This window comes from Microchirus variegatus (assembly GCF_963457635.1).
Source record: "Microchirus variegatus genome assembly, chromosome: 5".
Classification (NCBI taxonomy): Eukaryota; Metazoa; Chordata; class Actinopteri; order Pleuronectiformes; family Soleidae; genus Microchirus; species Microchirus variegatus.
The window spans coordinates 12,584,434-12,605,041 of NC_139806.1; the positions used below are offsets into that span (position 1 = coordinate 12,584,434).

The 20,608-nt window shown below is 39.4% G+C and overlaps 3 protein-coding genes across 3 annotated transcripts in view; 1 reads left to right on the forward strand and 2 right to left on the reverse strand.

Moving 5' to 3' along the window:
- Positions 1-1,865, reverse strand: part of nsun4 (NOP2/Sun RNA methyltransferase 4) — a gene marked incomplete at both ends in the record, with an annotated part of 55,233 nt that extends 53,368 nt beyond the window's left edge. Inside the window, 2 exons of the mRNA XM_083889516.1 lie at positions 327-546; positions 1,773-1,865. Of these exons, the coding sequence (XP_083745642.1) occupies positions 327-546; positions 1,773-1,865 (313 nt within the window). The remainder of the gene's footprint in view (positions 1-326; positions 547-1,772) is intronic.
- Positions 1,866-2,087: 222 nt separating this feature from the next.
- On the forward strand, positions 2,088-3,777 carry LOC310927685 (cytochrome b-c1 complex subunit 6, mitochondrial-like). Its single transcript, XM_083890057.1, has 4 exons — positions 2,088-2,227; positions 2,578-2,640; positions 3,060-3,221; positions 3,362-3,777. The coding sequence occupies exons 1-4, from the start codon at positions 2,180-2,182 to the stop codon at positions 3,392-3,394; spliced, it is 306 nt and encodes a 101-aa protein (XP_083746183.1). The 5' UTR covers positions 2,088-2,179; the 3' UTR covers positions 3,395-3,777.
- A 515-nt stretch (positions 3,778-4,292) lies between these two features.
- Positions 4,293-10,894, reverse strand: pif1 (PIF1 5'-to-3' DNA helicase homolog; the record flags this gene model as incomplete). The annotated part of the gene is made up of 12 exons (XM_083890110.1): positions 4,293-4,337; positions 4,463-4,654; positions 5,663-5,808; positions 6,005-6,092; positions 6,208-6,314; positions 6,721-6,860; positions 7,065-7,171; positions 7,374-7,488; positions 8,425-8,578; positions 9,660-9,785; positions 10,113-10,236; positions 10,346-10,894. 12 exons carry the CDS (start codon positions 10,892-10,894, stop codon positions 4,293-4,295), a joined length of 1,893 nt encoding a protein of 630 aa, XP_083746236.1.
- Between the last annotated feature and the right edge of the window lie 9,714 nt (positions 10,895-20,608).

Consider the following 20,608-nt stretch of genomic DNA (forward strand, 5'->3'; position numbering starts at 1 on the left):
CAGCGTTGGATATCTTCACAGGACCATCATTTGATTCTCCCTCTACACCAACCACAGATTCTGGCTCCAAGCACGGCAGGGCTGCAGAATTCAAAAATCAAATTATAGAATGTCTGGAGTGTAATGGCTTTTGGAGATGACTGCTTGTGACTTTACTTGCACTGACCATCCACATTGGACCATGAACCAATACTGCATTACTTAATCAAATAATAATAATACAGTTGTACCTGAACAAACGGCAAATTGAATTGGATATTAACACATGCAAAAACAGCTTTTAGCTCATCTAAAGGAAGAAAACTGTTCTTGAAATGCACTCCTACCCTCTGTGTCCATGTCTGTGATGAAGTCTCTGCACCCCTGTACTTGCAAGTCTTCCAGGACAGCGTCATGGGAGAAGTTGTTGAGCAAGGCTCCATATTTTCTCTCTGAAAGCAGGGCAACCCGTACTGATGGCCACAGCTTTCCCAGCTGGGCACTGTATGTGGTATCAAAGTGCTGCAGCGCCAGACTGGTAGGAGGGAATTTGGGACGTGTAGTAGCCTGTTTAAAAAAAAAAGGTCAAAATACTGGTAATGGTTTACTTTTGGATTGAAATGTTTGCGTGAAGGGCAGAATTGTATACAATTTAATTTGAAACATTATATACAATGAAAATAAAAAATAAAATGGAATGTATTATGCATCAGCAAATGGTAGAAATATCATTAAGTAGTAAATCTCTTTAATAAATAAACTGTATAAACTGTCATTAACATTGTCATTCAGCTACACAGGTCACAGGTCAAAACATGCTCACCATATTCTCACAGTGATCCTGTACTTGGAGCATTATTTGACAGGGGATAATGTTCTATCAAAAAATACTACCCCTCACATCTTTAATCAAGATGTGATAATAGAGTAACAGAGTATCATTTATCTGCGGTCAGGCTATCTGACACTCGTTTCCTGCGGTCAAACTATCTGACATTGACTTTGATTGTCCTCCTTCCAAAGGCTCTAAAAACCATGCTAATTCAATGCATCAAGCTGATTTGTAAGGATGTCAACAACTGGTTTGCAAAATAAAATACTGAGAGCACTTTTGTATGGGAAAAAGTCAGAAAATTCTCGCAGCTGTATGATGAGAGTTATCTAAACGTTCCAAATAAGAATGAGTTGTGTTCACAGTATTCACACTTTTAAATTGGGAAATAATTAATTTTGAGATGAAAATACATCTTCCATTAGGACATCTTTGACTACTGCCATAGGGTCATGGTAATGCGATTTTTTTCTACAGCTTTAGAGAATTTCCCATATTTAAGTTAAATGTCCCATATTCAAAAATGTGCTTTCAAACGTGCACTCTGTGTTTTTATTTTGAAAACCGGATGTTTATGTCATATGTTCATCATCAATCAGTTTGATTAAATTAATCGCATGCGCTTTTTTTTATTTTTTTATTTTTTTTACCGTAAAACCTTTGTAAAGAGGGCGTTACAATTTAACGTCATGTACTTTGACCATGGAGAAACGAGTGTCAGGTAGCTTGGCCGCAGTTATCTCGATGTGTAACCCAAAACACACACATTAAGATATCATAACACGTTGAGAGTATGAAAGTCGTAAAGTAGAATGTTACGATAAGGCAGGAAAACTCGACAGAACACCGGTTCTCACACACTTACTGATACTTTGCAGCCACAAAAATACAAACAAAATATCTATTATAGCTGTGACTGCATCCACTCGCCACTGCTTTGTCTACTAAGTTGAAAACATACCCATTTTTCTTTCATTCGGTGTCTTTTGGGCGTTAAATTCCTCATATTGTTCACGTTTCTTAGTAACAATCTGGTGTTCATGAGTAGCGCCATCTTGCTGTCTGTGTGCGCCCGTTTTTTGGGTCCGACGTCGCTTTGACCCCTAACCAACAGTTCCATGTGTAGGAATTCAAGTAGGTGGGGGAGAGGATTCTAAGGGTGGTGCTTCAACAACTACACCGTTGATTGGGTCAGAGTAATGTCCATAATGATTTTGACCAATAGGAAATCACATCCGGCCATCGTTCTGGTAGCTTCCTTCCCTTATTTGACCGTCCGACCTCACGTCTTCGTCAAGTATCAGTGAAGCTCCTCGGCGTTCATTCCTGTTTTCTCAGGTTTTGTTGTGAATTCTCTCAACTTCAATCATGGTTTTCGAGAGGAAGATGATCACCTCCGGAGACCCCGACGACGAGGTAGCGAGAATATCGCTTTGTAACCGTTCAGTTGCTTTCTGTAAACGTGTTTAGTAAAGTTACCCAACACATAGTAAGTGGAAACATACTATAGTTCCCCTCTGCTGCTATTAAACATTTAAAATACATGTTTTTAATGTAATTTTAAATTAAGCGTCAAAAGTAGAAGGTAGCAGATTTTTATTTAATATGAAGATAGTTTATAAAGTGTTTGCTCATTTTTTATGACTCTGGTCTGGGGCGCCCTCTCTTGGTTGAATGTGTTTGTAATAATGTGCAATATCTTTGTGAAATTAGAATTATCAATCTAAACTATATAATATATGTCAAATGTTATTGTTACTGAATAGGAGGAAGATGCTCCAGAGGAGGAAGAAGAAGAAGAGGAGGAAGAGGATGAAGAAGAAATGGTGGTAAGTTTGTCATTACTTATTTGGTTTGTTTGAACATTAAGTCATTTTATCACACACAACATTCCTTTTGTAAAGAAAAATGTATATTATAATGAACGTATAGACATAATAAATAATAACCATATGATAACTTTGACTGATGATGAATTCTGAACACTGCATTTTCCATTACTGTTTTAGTCTGGAACAGGTCAAACCTTTTGATTTATTAATATACACAATAAAGCTCTGAAGTCTTTTAAAGTTTTGAACATTTTGCAGTCGTTTTAGTTCAACAGCTACAATAACTGAAGTGCATACTCGTACATGCTGTAATCAAACTGTCTGCACGACGCAGCAAGTACACCCGTGTACATTATTAATCATCCTGTAGTTTAAAGGCACCGTCTCACAGACTAACATGCCACGTTCCCTTTCAGGACCCTCTAGATACGATACGAGCCAAGTGCGAGGAGAGTCAACACTGTGTCCACTACAAGGAGCGCCTGGAGACCTGCGAAGCTCGAGTCAACTCGAGGTCCCACACGGAGGAGGAATGCACAGAAGAGCTGTTCGACTTCTTGCATGCACGGGACCATTGTGTAAGTGTCACGCTCAAAGAGAGAAGACGTGAAGTTGAGAAATGCAAAGTGTTAAAGAGAATTGCTTTGTGCAGAGCACATGCTTTGGCCCTACTTGTCTATCTTTTTATGAGACGAACCGTTCTCCTTTGTCATTACAGGTGTCACACAAGCTGTTCCACAAAGTGAAATGACCTGCCTGCCTGCCCAGTTTCCACCATTTGCAGCCACAGTTTTTATGCAGCTGCTCTAGTGTAAAATAATGACATCTGTTGTTCTCCTGTGTATTAGTGGACATGAATTTTACTGGAGGTTTGTCCAATAAAGACCCAACACCTTGCTATAAATAATGCAGCTCTGTAGACTGGAGTCAGATTCTGTTAGAAATAAATTTCTGCTTGTACGGGTGATGATGGGCATGTTCTTTTGAAAAGGTTGTGTAAAGAACGGTTCAGTCAGTCATGGGGTGCTTCATGTGTAAGTTCATCAAGTCAATTTGCTGCTACTGTAAGGGATTTTCCTCAGGTTTGGTCATGGATTCATTATTCTGTCCAATAATAAAAGGCTTTTCTTCATACAGTTGGTCAGAGTTAACTTTTCCCCATTGTTTTTCCCCAAGTGAATGATGGTAGATCCAATTGAAGCAACTAAGGTTTCACGATTTCACGTCAGGTAAGGGACAAAAGTGATAATGAAATTATCAAAACATGGAATATATTGGCATATTGGCTCTTAAACACTGAAGCCATGCTCCTTCATAATGATAAAAGGCAAGAACTTATCTACTTATAATTCATGAACATGCAGCTACATTTTAAATCAAGGAACCCAATGTTGAGGCAATGATTACAAGGAAACTACAGAAATATTTGACTAAAACTTTATTTAAAAACAATAATATATTAAAAATCATCGTATTATAAAAATAAGCTCTTAAAAAGTGCCAGTATTGGACACATGGTGGCAGTGTGACTTCAGTTACTGCCTGGAACTGTGAGGTAGCTGGTGAATGTTGATGTAGAAGACAATTAGGGAAGAGTTAAAAAATGCACATGGTGCACAACATTAGAAGATGGGGAGACGTCCTCCTCCTCACCAAGAGTTCTCTTTGTTGCCAACAAAATCATCCATGGAGGCCTGAGGACAACATTGGAGACGGGGTATTTTACTAGAATGAATAAGATTTGACTTCAGCAAAAGCAGTTACATACATTAATATAAACATTGTTGAATTCATATTAATTTAAGAGCACTGTACTGACTTGCATGAGCAGCCTCTCCTTCCTCAGTTTCTTGCAGAAGAGGAGAACATCTGGATCTGCTCGCACCACACGAGGGTCAAAATCCATGACCCTAAGACCCTCCAGGCTCCGAGCCCGAGACAAGGCCACGTAAGCCTGGCCGCTCTCAAATACACGAGCCAGAGAGATTTCCACACAGTCCAGGGTCATTCCCTACAACAGACGGACAATAGAACAATTGTTTACAGGCCGAAACAATTAAAATCTGAATTTTTATAGTTTAAACTGCAGCCTGTCTTGATGGATCGATATTCCAGAATATGGATTTGAACAGGAACCCCTCACAAAAAGTGTTGTGCCATGCAGGAAAGCACATTGAGTTTGTTGGATGTGCGAGTTTGAACATGAAACACATCACCTACTGTGCATCAAACTGTGAATTCAAAGATTGAATCATTGAAAGACACGTATAAGGAGATAATTTATGGAAAACACAGTTTCTGCATTTAAAAACCCCCCACAACCTTGGTGTTCTCCTGCATTATTTGTCCACTTAAGTGGGGTTTCATTAACACATGGGTCGTGATCAATGAACTAAATTACCCAGAGGCACTTTCTCCGTTTTCTATAAGCAATTTCAAAAGGAGTGAGGTCCGAATGCCCAGTGTCCAGTTGAAACTCACCTTGAGGAGAACATGAACGTTTATTCCTCCCCAAAAAACATTTCACAGCACTACGTTCAAGAGGTGAGACAACACACTAAAACCACATAATCAAATCCTGCCGGAAATGTCAAGAAGCTACCATTATTATTGCGATTCATCAAATAGAATCTATTTATGTCTAAACGCAATTTCTCTCCTGCGCCCAAAAAGATGCAGTGACCTCATGTCTGGGTTTTTTTTTTGGTCCCCACTACTGTTATAATCAAATCAATCTGAAATGAATTTTTGATGGGAGCACATTATTGCCCCCCCCCTGCAGATTATAAACGTCACAGGACAATCAGCTTCTGATGACTCAGACGCCACAATCAAAACCTCAGCCATTTCTTTAGTTATCTCCAAGTGATCAGAAATGCAGCACAAAAGAAAAAATTAATTAAAATCGTAACTCCTTGTGCGGGTTATTCTTTCAAGACAAGGCCACGCTGAGCATTTGTTGCTCCAAGACCGTGAGTTGTAACCGGTTTAACGCGTGACCGACTGAAACTGTACGCACTTGGCTCTTGTGGATGGAAATGGCCCAGGCCAGTTTGAGTGGCAGCTGCTGTCGACTCAGGTGGATCCCACCGTTGGACTTAAAAACCCAGCGCTCTGGTTTCAGCACTTCTGTAACGCCACACAGGAAACGCACACGTGGGAGTCCTGGAGATAAAGGAAGAAAAAAGGTAGTCAATTCTTTGTTTTACCCCAAAATAGTCACTGCATTTAAAGTCGAGAATAAGAAGTTGACCATAACAAGGCAGCTCTAACAAGAAGTTGTGAAAAGAAAATTACATCAAGAAAACTAATTCTCAGCAGAATTAAACATTTCTAGTTAATCAAACAATTTGTTACTGACCCTGTTTTCCAGACTCGAAAGCGACGACAACCCCTCGCGCTCCATTCACCAGGCCTCGAGCAACGTCGAGGTTCTTTGTCAGCATGACCTTGAAAATGTAAGCAACATAATTTCAGAGCCTGGCATCGCAAAACTGTGCAATGTTAACTGATGACCTGCAGTGGTTACACAGATTTTGGAATTATTAAAACCCGCAATCAAACCTGAGCTCCCACTTTGAGCTGGATCAGTCTGCTCACAGGGCTGTGAACGTCGATGGTCTTCACCTGAGATGGGTCATTGTCAAGCGCCTCAAACTCCCGCACTGAACCTAAGAGGCAGGGAGAGATTTATCAAACACATCGTATGTGTGGCAGGTCACATCAGAAGGAATATGCAAAGAATAGTAATAGTAGTAATAGAAATTGCCCTAGTTTAAATGCAATTTATTTTTCCAATAAAAGTGGATTTGGGGTCCAAAAGAAACCTTTAATACACATATTCAACTGCTGTTCTAGTGGATCAGACACACTGCCCAAACGTTCCTGATGCAGGTTCAGCTTACAAAATCAAGAGAAAAAAACAGGAAATAATAAAAAATGGTTGAGGCCCAAGAACAAGATGACTATTTTCAACAAAAGATGCCAAGGATAGATCGATTTCCTTCTGGTTTGACACCACACTCAGTGACACCTATTCAGAGTTGAGAAAATCTAATTGAATTGAAGAATTCAAACCTGGCAGCTGCTGCAGTTTGTTGTCATTGGTGAGCTCCACATCATCCTTGTGTGTGCACAGTCTGGTCGCTAGAATGCCGTCCCTCTCGATGTGATGGTAGGCACTTTTCAGCAGCTTGGCAGTGACTTCCTCCGTCACCCTGAATAGAGTTGAATTAAGATAGAACTGATTTTATGCAAAGTAGAAAAAAAGGATGCACCATGTCTGCAACAACCATTAATGTGTTTGTTTATTTCTAAATGGATACACATTATATTGGATATTTTGAATAGAATTATTAAATTAGTGTGTTCTCTGTGGTCTCGTTAGCTGAGAAATGGACAGAAAAAGAATAATGTTTTACCTTCCCACTCTCACTGCCTGCAGCAGGGAGATGAAGGACTGGTCCGTTTGCCTTCGCACTTCCATCAGCTCCATGTTGACTTGTATCACTTTACGCCAACTCCTGGCCTGAAGGTAAAAAGAGAGGAGGTGTTTTTCTCAGAAGTTGTTCTTTGAGAAATTAAGCAGAGAAATCTGGATTCTCACTCATAACCACAGCATTGACAATCCTAGATATACCTGGCTTCTGTAGTGTAATGTCTCACATGTGCTACGACCGACATGTCAGCATATAGTGAAATAGCAGAAGAAGAGAAACAGATTGTCAAACCTGGAAACAGAAGCTCGCCTTCTCCTTCCCTTTAGAAACAGGAGGCAGCTGAAGGAAGTCACCACACACGATCAGCTGGATGCCCCCGAACGGCTCAGTCGATCTCCTCACGGACCTGGGAGAAGATGACGGAATGAATGTCTTTACACTGTTTTTGCCTTATGACCATTTTAAACCCCCCCCAAAAAGTATCATTTATCACCAAGTTCTGTGGTAAAGGGAAGTTGGAGTCATTAATACAGTGATTTTAAATAATCTTGGGAAAATAAATTTTTCAATCGTTTCTATGAATTCACAAAAGACCCAGTTCAGGTAATCTCATTTTTTACTGCCCACTTGTGGCGTTCTTATATATATATATAAAAAAACTTGTAATGATGGACTGTTTCTTAAATTGTCAAGATGGAGCACTGACAATCAAAGGTTTGTAAGTGCTGCCTTTTTTCTTTATACCAAAATAAGAAATGACATCTATCATTTGTGCAGGATGAGACTCTCAGAGAATAGTATATTATTGTATGTCATTAAACTTTTTCCTTTCTCTCCCTACTAGATGTGTATTCCCTTCCTGTCCTCTCCCTGCCCTCATCTTGCAGGTGACCTGTTGGCTGCAGGATCCAGACACCAGGCTACTATTATTATTATAGTCATCATCATTATTATGCTGTGATTAAAATTGATATTAATATGATTTCTTTTCAACAATCTTGGCTACTGCGTGTATAAATGACACTGTGGTACAATAAACGCACCATAACTGATTCAGAAATGTCCAGTCTAAACCTATAACTTAATGCAGGATTTCTTAATCCTGGTGCTGGGGACCTACTGCCCTTCTAAAAAAATACAAATGGCCAGCTTGAACATAATAGAATAAAAGATAACTACATGGTCCACCAAGCCTTCAGCTCGCCTCCCTCTTTTCCTTACTATCGAGTTTTCTCTTCCCTCTATAATACTGTAAATGTTTCTGTCTTACCAAGTACAATGCCAATAATGCATGTTGTGATTTGGTGCCATACAAGTGAAACTGAATTGACCGTCATCTCACCGAGCAACCGACTCCAGCTTGTCAAAGAACTGAGCCTCCACCATGGAGATCTCGTCGATGATGAGGTGTCGACAGCTCGTCCAGTGCTGCAGAACCCCGGGCCTCTGAGCCAGCTCGATGCACTGCTCCAGTGGTGCAGAACCAGAGCCGATACCTGCAGAAAGCAACAGGCACAGAGGATGGAGAGACAGTTGGTCAGAGGGGACACAAAGGACAACACAGATGGAAATACAATACTTGACTGATACTCTCCATCTCTCTTCTGCATATTTAGATTTAATCAAACATCTTTCAATGTTAAAATATATCCATTATCTCCTTCTGGATTATATTTAGATACAATCTGAAAATTCACTGCAATATGAAGCATAGCAGTAGTAGACATCAGTTTGAATAAAAGCAATAAAAGGAAATGGGAACAATTACATTATTGTAAATTATTGTATTGATTAGAAGAGAAATCGACCTGGGACATTCAGTTCATCAACAGAACATTTGATGAACAACAAGTAACGGTTTCTCTTATTGATCGATTACACATTTGAGGATCGAAAAATTAATTATGAAAATACTCAAGACATTAAATTACAATTAAGACAAACGAGTCTATCATAAGAAATATTTGAGTGCCAATTCCAATTCATTCGTGTGCTCGGTTTAGAGATAGACAACATACACGTACCAAGCCATTATTACACAAGGGTGTGGTGTTGTCAAGACAAGTAAAGTCATATTTATTGATATAGCACAGCACGGAGTTTAGTGCTTCACAAAGGGCAAAACAGGCAAATGTCAGGCCATGGCTCATCATACTCCACAGTCCAGCTCAGCCTCAAGTCTATTTTTTACACAATCCATGAAATATTTAAAACGATAAATAGCCCAACTATGGAAAATGATGTGTATAACCAATGATTTACTTTCCCCCCTCCTGTTTTTAAAAATCACTGCCAAATTTCACCTTATTTTTTTGAAAGTATACACAATTTATTTTAAGGGTGAGAAAGATGAGCAGACACACACCAGCGCTGTGAAGAGAAGGTGGCTGTGTGCAATTACACCGTGGTTGAAAACCCTGTAACAAGGACCAACTTAACTTCCTTCAGTTTTTGGTTTGATGCGAGTCCCCTGGGTTTGTTTTGTCTGGGGTCACCACCAGAGTCTTTTGAAAATCCACAGACGTTTAAGTCTAGAATAAATCAATTTGGTCCATTAAAAGACACACAATAACAAACCTGCAAAGTTGTGCAAAGTGGTTCCTCCAATGTGACACGCAGCCACTCCTGTGCTGGCTGTGGCAAAGGTGCTCTTTGGAGGAAGAGATCCCACGATTCTCTTGAGCAAGAAAGACTTTCCTGTGCCTGGAAAAATACATCAAGGGAGATTAGATCAATTTCACAGACAATGACATGAGTTAATTTACATCTTTAACTAAACAAACTATTGTATGGTCCCTCTGCACAGCTGCAATGTTGACATGCGTCAGCAGTAAAAGCAGTGTGTCAGTGAACAACCATGCACTGCACCTTCATACTGAGAAAGCCAACAAACTCATCATTATGTAGATTTACACTTGCGATTTTCCTCCTCTAATCTGTCAAAATGGCTGCTGCTGTGCAAAAGGGGCCATTATGCAAGGATTATGACTATTTCAGTCATCTAAAGTGTGATCACACACACACACTCACCAGCACTTCCAGTGAAGAAGACATTCTTGCCGCTCAGCACTGCACTCAGAACAGCAGCCTGCTCTTTGTTCAGTTTACGTGATGGCAGAGACAGAATGGGCTTCTTACTCGGATTCGTCTTCACCTGAAAGAATCGAAACCAATCTATTGACTCATAAAACGTTTGTGCATGTACATAAATAAAGAAATTATTCTCCTGATTAATATTTAAGACTTGTGTGTGCAAGACTCACAGGACTAAAGTTACTGTCAGCCCTTGACCGCTTGACCTGCTGTCCTGGTCTTACAGCGGTTTGATTGGTACGGTCCGTGAGTCCACTGGGAGCCAATTTACTCCTCAGCTCATTGACCTTCTGGATGTCTTTTTGCTGCAGGGGGCTGATGGCCTCGAAGCTGCGGGGCAGAGCAGCTTTGAGCTTCTCTCTGGCGCTTAGAGGCTTGCTGCTCTTCCACGCCTGGTATTTGATGCTCAGGGTTTTGAGGAAGAGGCTCAGCTGGTCAGGAGGGCAGTTGGAGATCAGCACCTGGGTGTTTTCAGGGAGCAGTTTGACGGTACACTTGCCCTCTCTGGCAAACTTGGTGAAGAGTTTGAAATCTTTCAGGCTGAAACTTTGCGGGACTTTTCCGTTGTGGACTTGAAGTATAATTTCCTGGAACTCATTCCGGCCCAGGACAACAGAGGCTTTCCGGATGACCTGCCTGCGTGTGGCCTGACCAGAGGAGTTGAGCTGCTCCACCATCACACAGCACTGCAGCTGGGAACCGTCCTCCCCTGCCAACATCGCTGGAACTCTCTGCCCAACACAGATTTAATAATAATCAGTGAACAGCAGTTTACTCAGGTGCAGTCAGATAATGGTGCTACACAAAACAGCACAGTGCATCAAATGGCAATTAATGCTTTGTTTGAACAGCCTAAAATGAGTGAAGTTAACTTTAATTAACCAGTCAGTTTCATTGCAAAGCACTTTTTCCTCTTACACACAAATAAATGAAGAATTCAATAAAAACCCAGGATACTGTTACTGCGGTTGTATTGTTCCGTTTCCGTGTTTTCACAAAGGATGAAAACATGTCACACATCGCGATCATAAACAAACAACTCGACTCAGACATGCGAAACTTTAGATGAAGTTACAGTGTGCAACAAGCGCTTACCTTAGTTTACGTCCTCAAATAAAATGTGTCCGAATAACCTCCGTCTTTGCTGCTGTGTTTGTGACGGAGTGAGCAGCAGCTGCTCCGGACGCGAAACAAACGAATTTCAAATTGTCGGTGCGTGAACTCAGCCAATGACAGCGCGACACCTCTGACCAATCAGAGAGAGGGGATTTAACAAAGTAACCAATGAACGACGAGATGGGGACGTCGCTCACGGCTTTAAGACCAATCACACACATTTACACTGGTCTACCAAAAAGGCACATGGCTAACCGGAAATGGCTACAACGTTTCTGTGTTGGTCATTTAACAGACGTGTCAAAAGTAACACACAGCATATTTGTGAATACGTAATTTCAACAAAGCCTTGTCTTATTGAAAAAAATAAATAAATATATATCTGTATATATATTATAATTAGTGTGTGTTTCATCATAATGACATTTTAATGATTTTTAATGAATGAAAATGCAATGGCTCAAAAGGCAAATTTGATTCTGCATATAAATCTGCTAAGTTACGTTTAACGTTAATGTTAAATATAGATGTGTTTCATTTTTGGGAGTTAAATTATGGAATGGACTTAGTGATGAACTTAAATTATGTAGAACACTGTTGAGTTTCAAAAAAAACATTGAAAGGTAAAATAATTAAGGACTACAATGTAAAATGAAATGTGAACTGATAAATAAGAATTTAGAGTACATTTTTGTTAAATTTTTTTGTTTGTTTGTTTTTTCTTCTTCATTGTATTACTGATATTTTGGGTTATTTCATGGATTGTGCAGATTAGGCAAAAATAAGCCTCGGCTTCAGCCTATTCCTTTTTCAGTTAAAGAGTTTCTTTAACATTTTGTTGTGAGAAAATGTTGATTGTAAGTGTGTATGGTAATATTTGCCAATTAATTGCACATAATTTAAGTATTTTATATTGTAACCAAAATAAAACTATTCAGTCATTCAAAGGTAGCGAGTTAACAGGATCAGTAGCAATGCTACTGGCAGTGTAGATTCAAACTTCAAATTCTAAATATAAAGCCAAGGCTGCTTATTTCCCCACAGTGTCTTTCATTTTTTAAGTTAGTTTATTTTGTTTGTTTTGTTTTTTTAAATCTTTCAGAAATTGAGAATCTGTCTTCATTTTTACCACCAAAATCTAATTAATTCTTCCTTGAGCCATAACACTCATCCCCCCAAAAAAACTTTAATCAAATCTTTCCTTTACTTTTTGAGTTATGCTGCTCACAACCAATACATTTCAAAACGACTACAACTGTGATATTTTAGCTTTTGGGGGCCAGTGAAGCAAAAACCTGTTTCTGGTAAAAGCCGCAGGAAAACAACATGATTAGAAAGATAATCAATAAAGCTAAAGTTAATCCTGAACAACTGCAGAACTTAATAAAATTGAATTGTTGTCATTACCGTGGGTTTTTACTGGACAAATGTTGCTCATCTTCTTGCTGGAAAAATTGCTTTCCCTGAAGCAAAATACACATCATAAGGCTGAGGAATAGAGTAGCTGTGTTGGAGAGACACTGTTTTACTGTATATAGGGTATGTGATTGCAGTGGAGCTGAGGAATTGTGTGTAGAAAATGAAACAAATGATAATACTACATTAAATAATTAGAGTCGCCTTATCTCTCGCTCCGTCTTAATCAAATTTTCTATACCAGTGTCTGAAAGTGAGGAAGAGGAGGACGATGAGAGAGCAAATTATCTTATTGGGAATAAATCTACTTTTTTACACCACTGTATTTTAACGTTGGCAGTAACGGTGTTACTTTGCGAGCTCAATATTTTCTCAGGTGGATATATTTAATTTCTTAGTATTTGTTTCACTTTATGTCCCCATTTCTTTACTGAATATCAGTGAATATGCTTGGCTACAGCATGTTGGATTAGACCAAGCGTATACGTCCTTTAATTTAAATTAAACATGTATATTTTACATGTTTATATATTTGGTTTAAAGATAAAAAGCCTTTAAAATCCTCTGTCTTTGCTTTGTTTCGGAATAGTTTCAAGAGCCCTTTTTTGGCACGTCAAATTCTTTTATTTTAAGTTTTGGGAAATGTGCACAGACTGGACTAATTTGAGATGTGATGATGTCATATTATGTTCACTGAGAAGGAGCCGTGATGTGTGATGACCTTACTACAGGCAAAATGTTAATCATCTTTCTTTGACTTAGACATCAACCTAATAATATTTCCAGTGGATTAAAATGTGCCCGTTAAGACGATGGACATTTTAAACTCATTAAAATTGTTCCATCTTGGCGATTATTCATTAGGATGCTGTTGTGTAACAACAACACACTGCGTCAGGTTGTATCAGTTCGGCTGGTTAACATTTCATTAGGCTGTGGATTTCAGCACATGGGGGTTTGCTCTTATTATGATCTGTTCCTGTGGTGCATTTATAGTAAACACGGCCTCTGATGGTAAATGATGATATTCCGGCCTGGTCCAGGATGAGCACAGCATGACTCTGTTGAAACCACAACATCCTTTTAATTCTCTGTATTCTGGATAAACAAAAAGCTGGACAAGAGCAACAGTGATTTTCCAGCATTATGTGCAAATGGAAAGATACGTTATGTGAGTGACAATTTTAAGCTTTGATTAATAAATGCATTTTGAGCATGCAGGGCCCAAAAAAGATGCATTAGAGAACATTTTCATTAGTGTGAGTATTTTTTATGGGTGGAAAGAGCACTTATGAACTGAAATGAGGTGGGCATTATTCATCATTTCACAAATAACTAATTTACAATAACAATATTAATCCAAGACACAAGATTAACAAGACAGTGCCACAACACAATGACAAGAGCAGACTCAACACGAGTGATGTGTGCATTGTATAACACTGAATGCATCCTGAAGCTAAACCCACACATATGCAGTGAAACAGTCAATGCAACAACACTTCCTATTAGTATAAAAATACACTGTATTTATAATGTAATGCTAACATTTAACTCTAGTGTTTCCTAAAGCTGTAGTTTGCAACTTTTAAATATAAACACATGTCTGTCACATGACTGTTTCATGCAGTGTTTTGGTGACATAATTTACACTGTGGCTTCAAACAGTAAAATTCTTTATTTTAACACTATTTCAGAGTGTATTTACCACTTTTTGTTGTTACTTTAACACTAACAAATATCTAACACCATTCCATCTTTGCCTTACTTTAACATAGCACATTTTACTGAATAAGGAAGATAATAGATTTTCCCCAGATCTTTATGAACCTGGATGTTTACAGAAAGTACACGTGTTTACCTGTGGAGGGCAGCATTACACCTCTGATTGTGCAGCCTGCCAGAAAATATCACTAGAAGAAGAAGGAAATGTGAGTCATTAAACATTAGACTAATGAGTGATGACACATAAACTGGTTGGTTAGGGGAGATTTGTAAATGAATAGAAGAGGGTGAACCTTGTCAATGACACACAAGATTTTTGTGCTTGTCCATAATGGACGTCTCACTCTGAACACAAACACAAACGAGGGAAGAAGCTGAGACAGTGCTAAATGTGAGCCGTTTACACAGTTTCTTCCTCCTTTCCTCCTCCTCCTCACTCACTTTACCGCAATGTGTTCCAGGTTCAGTAACAGAGCTGCAGACTGAGGCACAGACATAACTTGTATCTTGTCAAAGTAAAGGGCATATCCATTATCCCCACACTGACTGGTAATGTTCATGCAGAGCAATTTGAATTTAAAGTGCAGAGCTCCTTCTCATTCCAGCAGCCAGTTATGCTTTGCTGTTGAAAGTGCAGTCTGAAGATAGGAAGGGAGTAATGAGAGAGTGGGTTTTCTCCAGGTTCTCTAGTTTCCTCCCACAGTCCAGAAACATGCAGAGGTGGGGATTGGGTAAATTGGACACTGAATTATGACCCTCCCTGTGATGGACTGGCGTCCTGTCCAGGGTCCTTTCACCCTGTGTCAGCTGGAATTGGCACCAGGTCCCCCCGAGGACCCTCATGTGGAGGATAAATCGGTGGAAGATGAGTGAGTGAGAGTGAGTGTAATGAGAAGCAAGCATTGGTGAAGTACATCAGATGCTCACCTGACATCGAGCTCATAAAGTGCTCATATGACTCATACCATGAAGGAGAGCTTTTCTTCTCTCTCTTGTGAATCTTGCATTTATCCATCTTTTATGCTCTCTGAATTGAGTGAGAGTTGAAGAATGTATGAAGCTGCCTCTGTACATAATAGTATCAAACACATGGCATTCACACTCTGCATACACCCGGGCAGAGAAGAACACAAGAGGTCTGTGTGGCTTCATCAAAAATCATAAAAGGTAAAGGTAATGTTTAAGGTCTTCCATGCACATCTATTTACTGCTTATCCTTTTACAGAGACAAACAACTTTCTATACTCATACTCTATACCAGGGGTCACCAACCTTTTTGAGTCAGAGAGCTACCTTAAGGGTAAAAAATAATATGGAGGGCTACCATATAATATTTTTTTGTTTGTTTACCATTTAAATGATTAATATTATGCATTCAACTGCATACACATTCCTTCCGGTGCTTACTCCTAACGATTACCAGTTTTTATAAACAATATCAAAGATATTTTACTGACAGATCATACGGATACATGCAAGTGAGGTGAAGTGAAGTGAGCCCGCGGGCACTGTATTGGCTGCCCGCGGGCTACCAGGTGCCCGCGGGCACCACGTTGGTGACCCCTGCTCTATACTATATAGAGTATACAAACCCTTGTCTTTCACACACAGAAAGTAACTATATATTTATATGTTATATATATATATATATTAATGCAAGCTTGTTTCCATTTTGTAGTTCATTTCTGGCATCAAAGTATAAACAGACTGCATACACACAATACTCTATGGATGGATGTCCACATTGCATGTGCATGTGCAAGATTTAGCAATTTAGACATAGAGCAGAATCTTTGACCTGTGTGCAGTAAAATCTTGAATGCAGATTGATACGTCGTGTATCACCCTAAAGAGGGTCAGTAATGTCTCATTATTTCTGAAGTGGAGCAGTATAGCCTGTGACTCAACCTATTATATGTGAGAACACAAAAGGTGACTGCAGTGACACTGAGTGTAGTATATATGATTCTGTGCCTGACAATCCGAGCTTTATGGGAGAGATGTGTGCACAAAAATATGGACAAAAAAATGGACGAGAGGCTGCAAATTATAGTGTGAAAGAGGAAGAAAGACATAATCGCAATAGGCCTTGAGTTGGTGGCAAACCTTTATGTAGCTGAATTCCCTACCACATTAAAAAAAAAGCCACTGAGCCAGACAGACAGATATTAATATTTCAAAACTCTGATGATTACCAGTTACAGAGAATGAACAACAAATGCACGCCAATGTGAAATTGCCTGATTAAAGAAACATGTTTAGTCTGCTTTTTGAGAATCAAACCACACCATAAGCACTGAAACAGGAGTTAGCAGAAGAAACAGTAGGAAGTTACCGCCAGCAGCCGATTAAATCAGCTTAACACATATGGTGAATATCTGCCTTAAACCTGTTCACCTACCAGCACCTGTCTACTCCTAACATCAACGTCAACACTTAACCAGAAAAACAGTCTGATGTTATCATGACAGTGAAACCACAAACTCTTGGTATGGGGAAATATATGTTATTATATTACATTTCTGTGTGGATACAACATCCAAATATGAGAGAGGACGCAAATAAGTGCTTTTAATAGTTATTAATTAAGTTAGTGTAAAATACTGGTAGTTATAACCTGATATAATTCACTTAGGATTTGTTTTGCCAAATCCTGTAAAGACTTAACTTAACCTTGTTTTCTTTCTTCTTGTTTGTTGCAACCTTGAATCCTCTTTTGCAGTTTCCCGTATTTAGTGGTGGTGTCTCAAAAAACAACAACAGCATAATGCCGTCACCATGGAAACACATTTCCACTGCAATAATAGCGAGTTCCTTTCATTTTTCAATTAAGGCTGAGGGGTAAAAAAACATCTGCAGTAATCTGAAGAGCATTATCTGGAGTGCTTATCCAATGATGGAGGTAAAAGCTGAGAAACAGGGTAAAACCTGACCAGACCGCCATCACAGGCCTAAAAGAGTTTCCAATTAACAAAAACCCAATCGACATGTCTTTGAAATGTGGGAGTCGACATGCAAACGATTCATAGAAAAGCTCCAGTTAAACTGCAATTTGAAAAGGAATGTTTTGAGGCACATGCAGCATATATAAATATATATACAAATGATTAATGACCCATTTTCTGTGACGTCATCAGATCAGTTGATGTAATTCTTCTAATCAAGAGCGGTTGACAGTGACTTTGCACGTTAAGCCGTCTGCAGGTCGTCAGAGGTGATGGCAGAGAGTTGAATCTCTGTCTACACTGATGAGGCCGACGTTTGTTGTGAACAGACAGAAAAGACACAGCGGAGAGCATGCTGTGAGGTGTTTAAAACAATTGCAGGCGAAATGAACAAGACTTTCTTGGAAAGAAAAGCGATTGAGTTGGCACGACCCCGGAGAAAATAAGTCAAAACACACCTAAGGCATCACCTTAATGAGGTTTGTGCACCAGATGTCAAACTATTTCATTTAGTGCAGGCAAATGGCAGCTTTGAAAGATAACGACTGCAGAGTAATGACACACTTTCCCTATCAATTAATTAGTGTAGCTGTAGTGCCATGTTTCTGTATCTCTCTGTACTCACTCGCTCTCTCTCCAACAGACGTGTTAAACTGCTTTTTATTGCCTTTGGTCACATCGATCTTTCCAATTAGGGAGTTTTTCTTAATCACTGTATGATGCTGTTGTAAATCTATTTGGTCATTACAGGTAACAGAAGAGATGCCTTGTGATTTCTTTAATGGGCTTTGGAAAAAAAAAAAAAAATCCTCCCACTCCAATTAATATTTTGCTGTCACTTTTTTAGAGGTGCCCACATATAGGGAAATAGATTAAAGTAAATTATACAACGCAGGACTTAATGATAGCAACATATGATCAACAGATTCATAGAAGGAGGTTAAAGCTGTAGTTTGTAACTTTTAAATATGAAAGATGGTTCATTACTCAGGCAAATTGAACACTCTAAATTGACTTGATGATGATTATTTAAAGGTCCCATATTATGCAAAATCAACTTTTTAATAATTGTTATACTTAATATTTGGGACTCTGGAGGCCCTACCAGTCGCCAAAGTGTGAAAAAAGATGACTCACTCACAATCCTCCTCAGTCGTAGTACAGGAGATAAAACACATGATGTTGACTTCCGCACTCCTTGGGACGTCATAAGATGATGTTGTCTCGCGGAGCTCCGCTTCGTCTGTAAAACAAGCAAGAGTGCTGGCGAGGGCAACGGCATTCAAAAACCGGAAGTCCAAGAAAAGTTCTATTCTTGGCTCCACAGTGTAGCACAGAGTTCTACACAAACTTCCAGCCTCAGAAGATTTATCTGTCCAGTGGATACATGTTATATATGACGGTAATGTGCCTGCTAGAGCCTGCAAATGATCACTTTTCCAAATGCTAACTGCTGTTAGCTCCCAGTAGCCTCTGCGGCTGATGTCATTTCCTGTCCAAGTTTCATTTTACTTTTTCTTTTTTTTTAAGGTGGACCTAAACAGATCGTACTAAACTGAGCGTTCTGAACAGGGCTGTTTTGGCAGGGTGATTGAACTGCTGTGGTGCTTCATCCTTATGGTATTTTGACAAAAGCATGTCACAGACATATTCATTAGGACACCAGGGAACTAGGTTAACTTGGAGAAATAGGATATACTATGGGACCTTTAAAAATTTAAGAAGAAGCTGCAGATAATAATGTTTCCAGGCCTGATTTAAATGAGCTGACAGTCTGAGCAGACTTTGATCCACAGGTGAGGAGCAGAATAAATGAATGCTGCATCACTTTAGTTGGTTCTGCATCAGGGAAAACCTGTCCATCTGAGAGCTGTGGATGCTTCATAGGGAAGTAAAACGTTCAGGACGTATTCTGGATCAAACCATTCAAAAACCATTGTCAAATGAGTCCAAGCTCTGCTGATGAATATCAGACTCTCTCTGTGTTTCTCAGCACACAGGGTGACAGATTAGCCTCATGAAACACTACGAACCTGGCTGTGACAGAGTGTAAGTGCTCATGTGTAGCACATGCAGGGATGGATCAGAGACGTACAGAACAATTAGAAGCAACGCAGAGTCCAAATAGCCTATAGTGTTTCCATTGATCTGAATGATCTGGCGGAGTCCAGGGAGACGAGTTGAGGATGAATTACTGCAGTGGGTTGAAAAGTTAATTAGCTAAAGGTTGATTTACGACAGGTACAGAGGCCTATGACAACACTCTCAAGCCAAGGGTTTTATCCTCACGTGAAGACGGAAGTCAGGCACTGTGAGAGATGAGATGATCTAGTTTTAACAACAGAATTTTTATAATTTAAGTAGTAGGTTTGACCAGGTCAAATAAAACTGGTTTAGCTTCTTCTTGTTCTTGCAAGAATTTCTATTTTTCATTTTTAATCCTCAAATGTAACCCTCCAGGCCTGTTGTTGTAATAAAGGCTTACAAAAGAAAATAGCTCTGCCGCTGGCTAACACGAAGGATTACACCAGATGTATCCATCATGGACGGCGCGACCGTTAGACACATTTATCGACTGCATTTGAAGGACTAATGGGAGCACTGGGACAGCCCACGCTTCAGTGCTGTGGCACATTTTGACGTCATCAGACGTCACGACAGCTCCACACGTGTGAAGATCCAGCCCTTGGATTGAGACGCAGCTTCATTCTTGGTCTTGTGAGGACACTTAATGAGTTCCCTAATCTCTTATCTAAACTGTTACTATCACAACAAACAACCTAATCCCAGCTCTTACCTTGACTGGAATAGATTAAACGGGGGTAATGTATTTATAGGATGATTCATGTTCCGATGAGGAGTCATGGAACACATTTTGTCAGTGAGAATAAAAGATAGAGTGCAAACATATAATGGTATTGTCTTCCATTGTAATGATATGCCCTCATAAACTATATTACTATATTTGCTATATTATAGACGTATGAAATGTGATTCCCGTGCCTCATGAATAATTAGCTTTCATTAAGCCTCCTGGTTTCACCGAATTTGTCAGAATTCTGTGGCTAATGTTTCTTTCTTTCAGTATTTGGCCGTTTGGGATCGTGTGAAACCTATACTGTGAGCCACTGTAATGGGATTAAAGAGTGTTTCAGCACTGGAGATCCGTCTGTGGAGGTAGCAGTTAATGTTGTTAGGAGGAGGGATGATGTGAGTTAATTGGTGGTAATA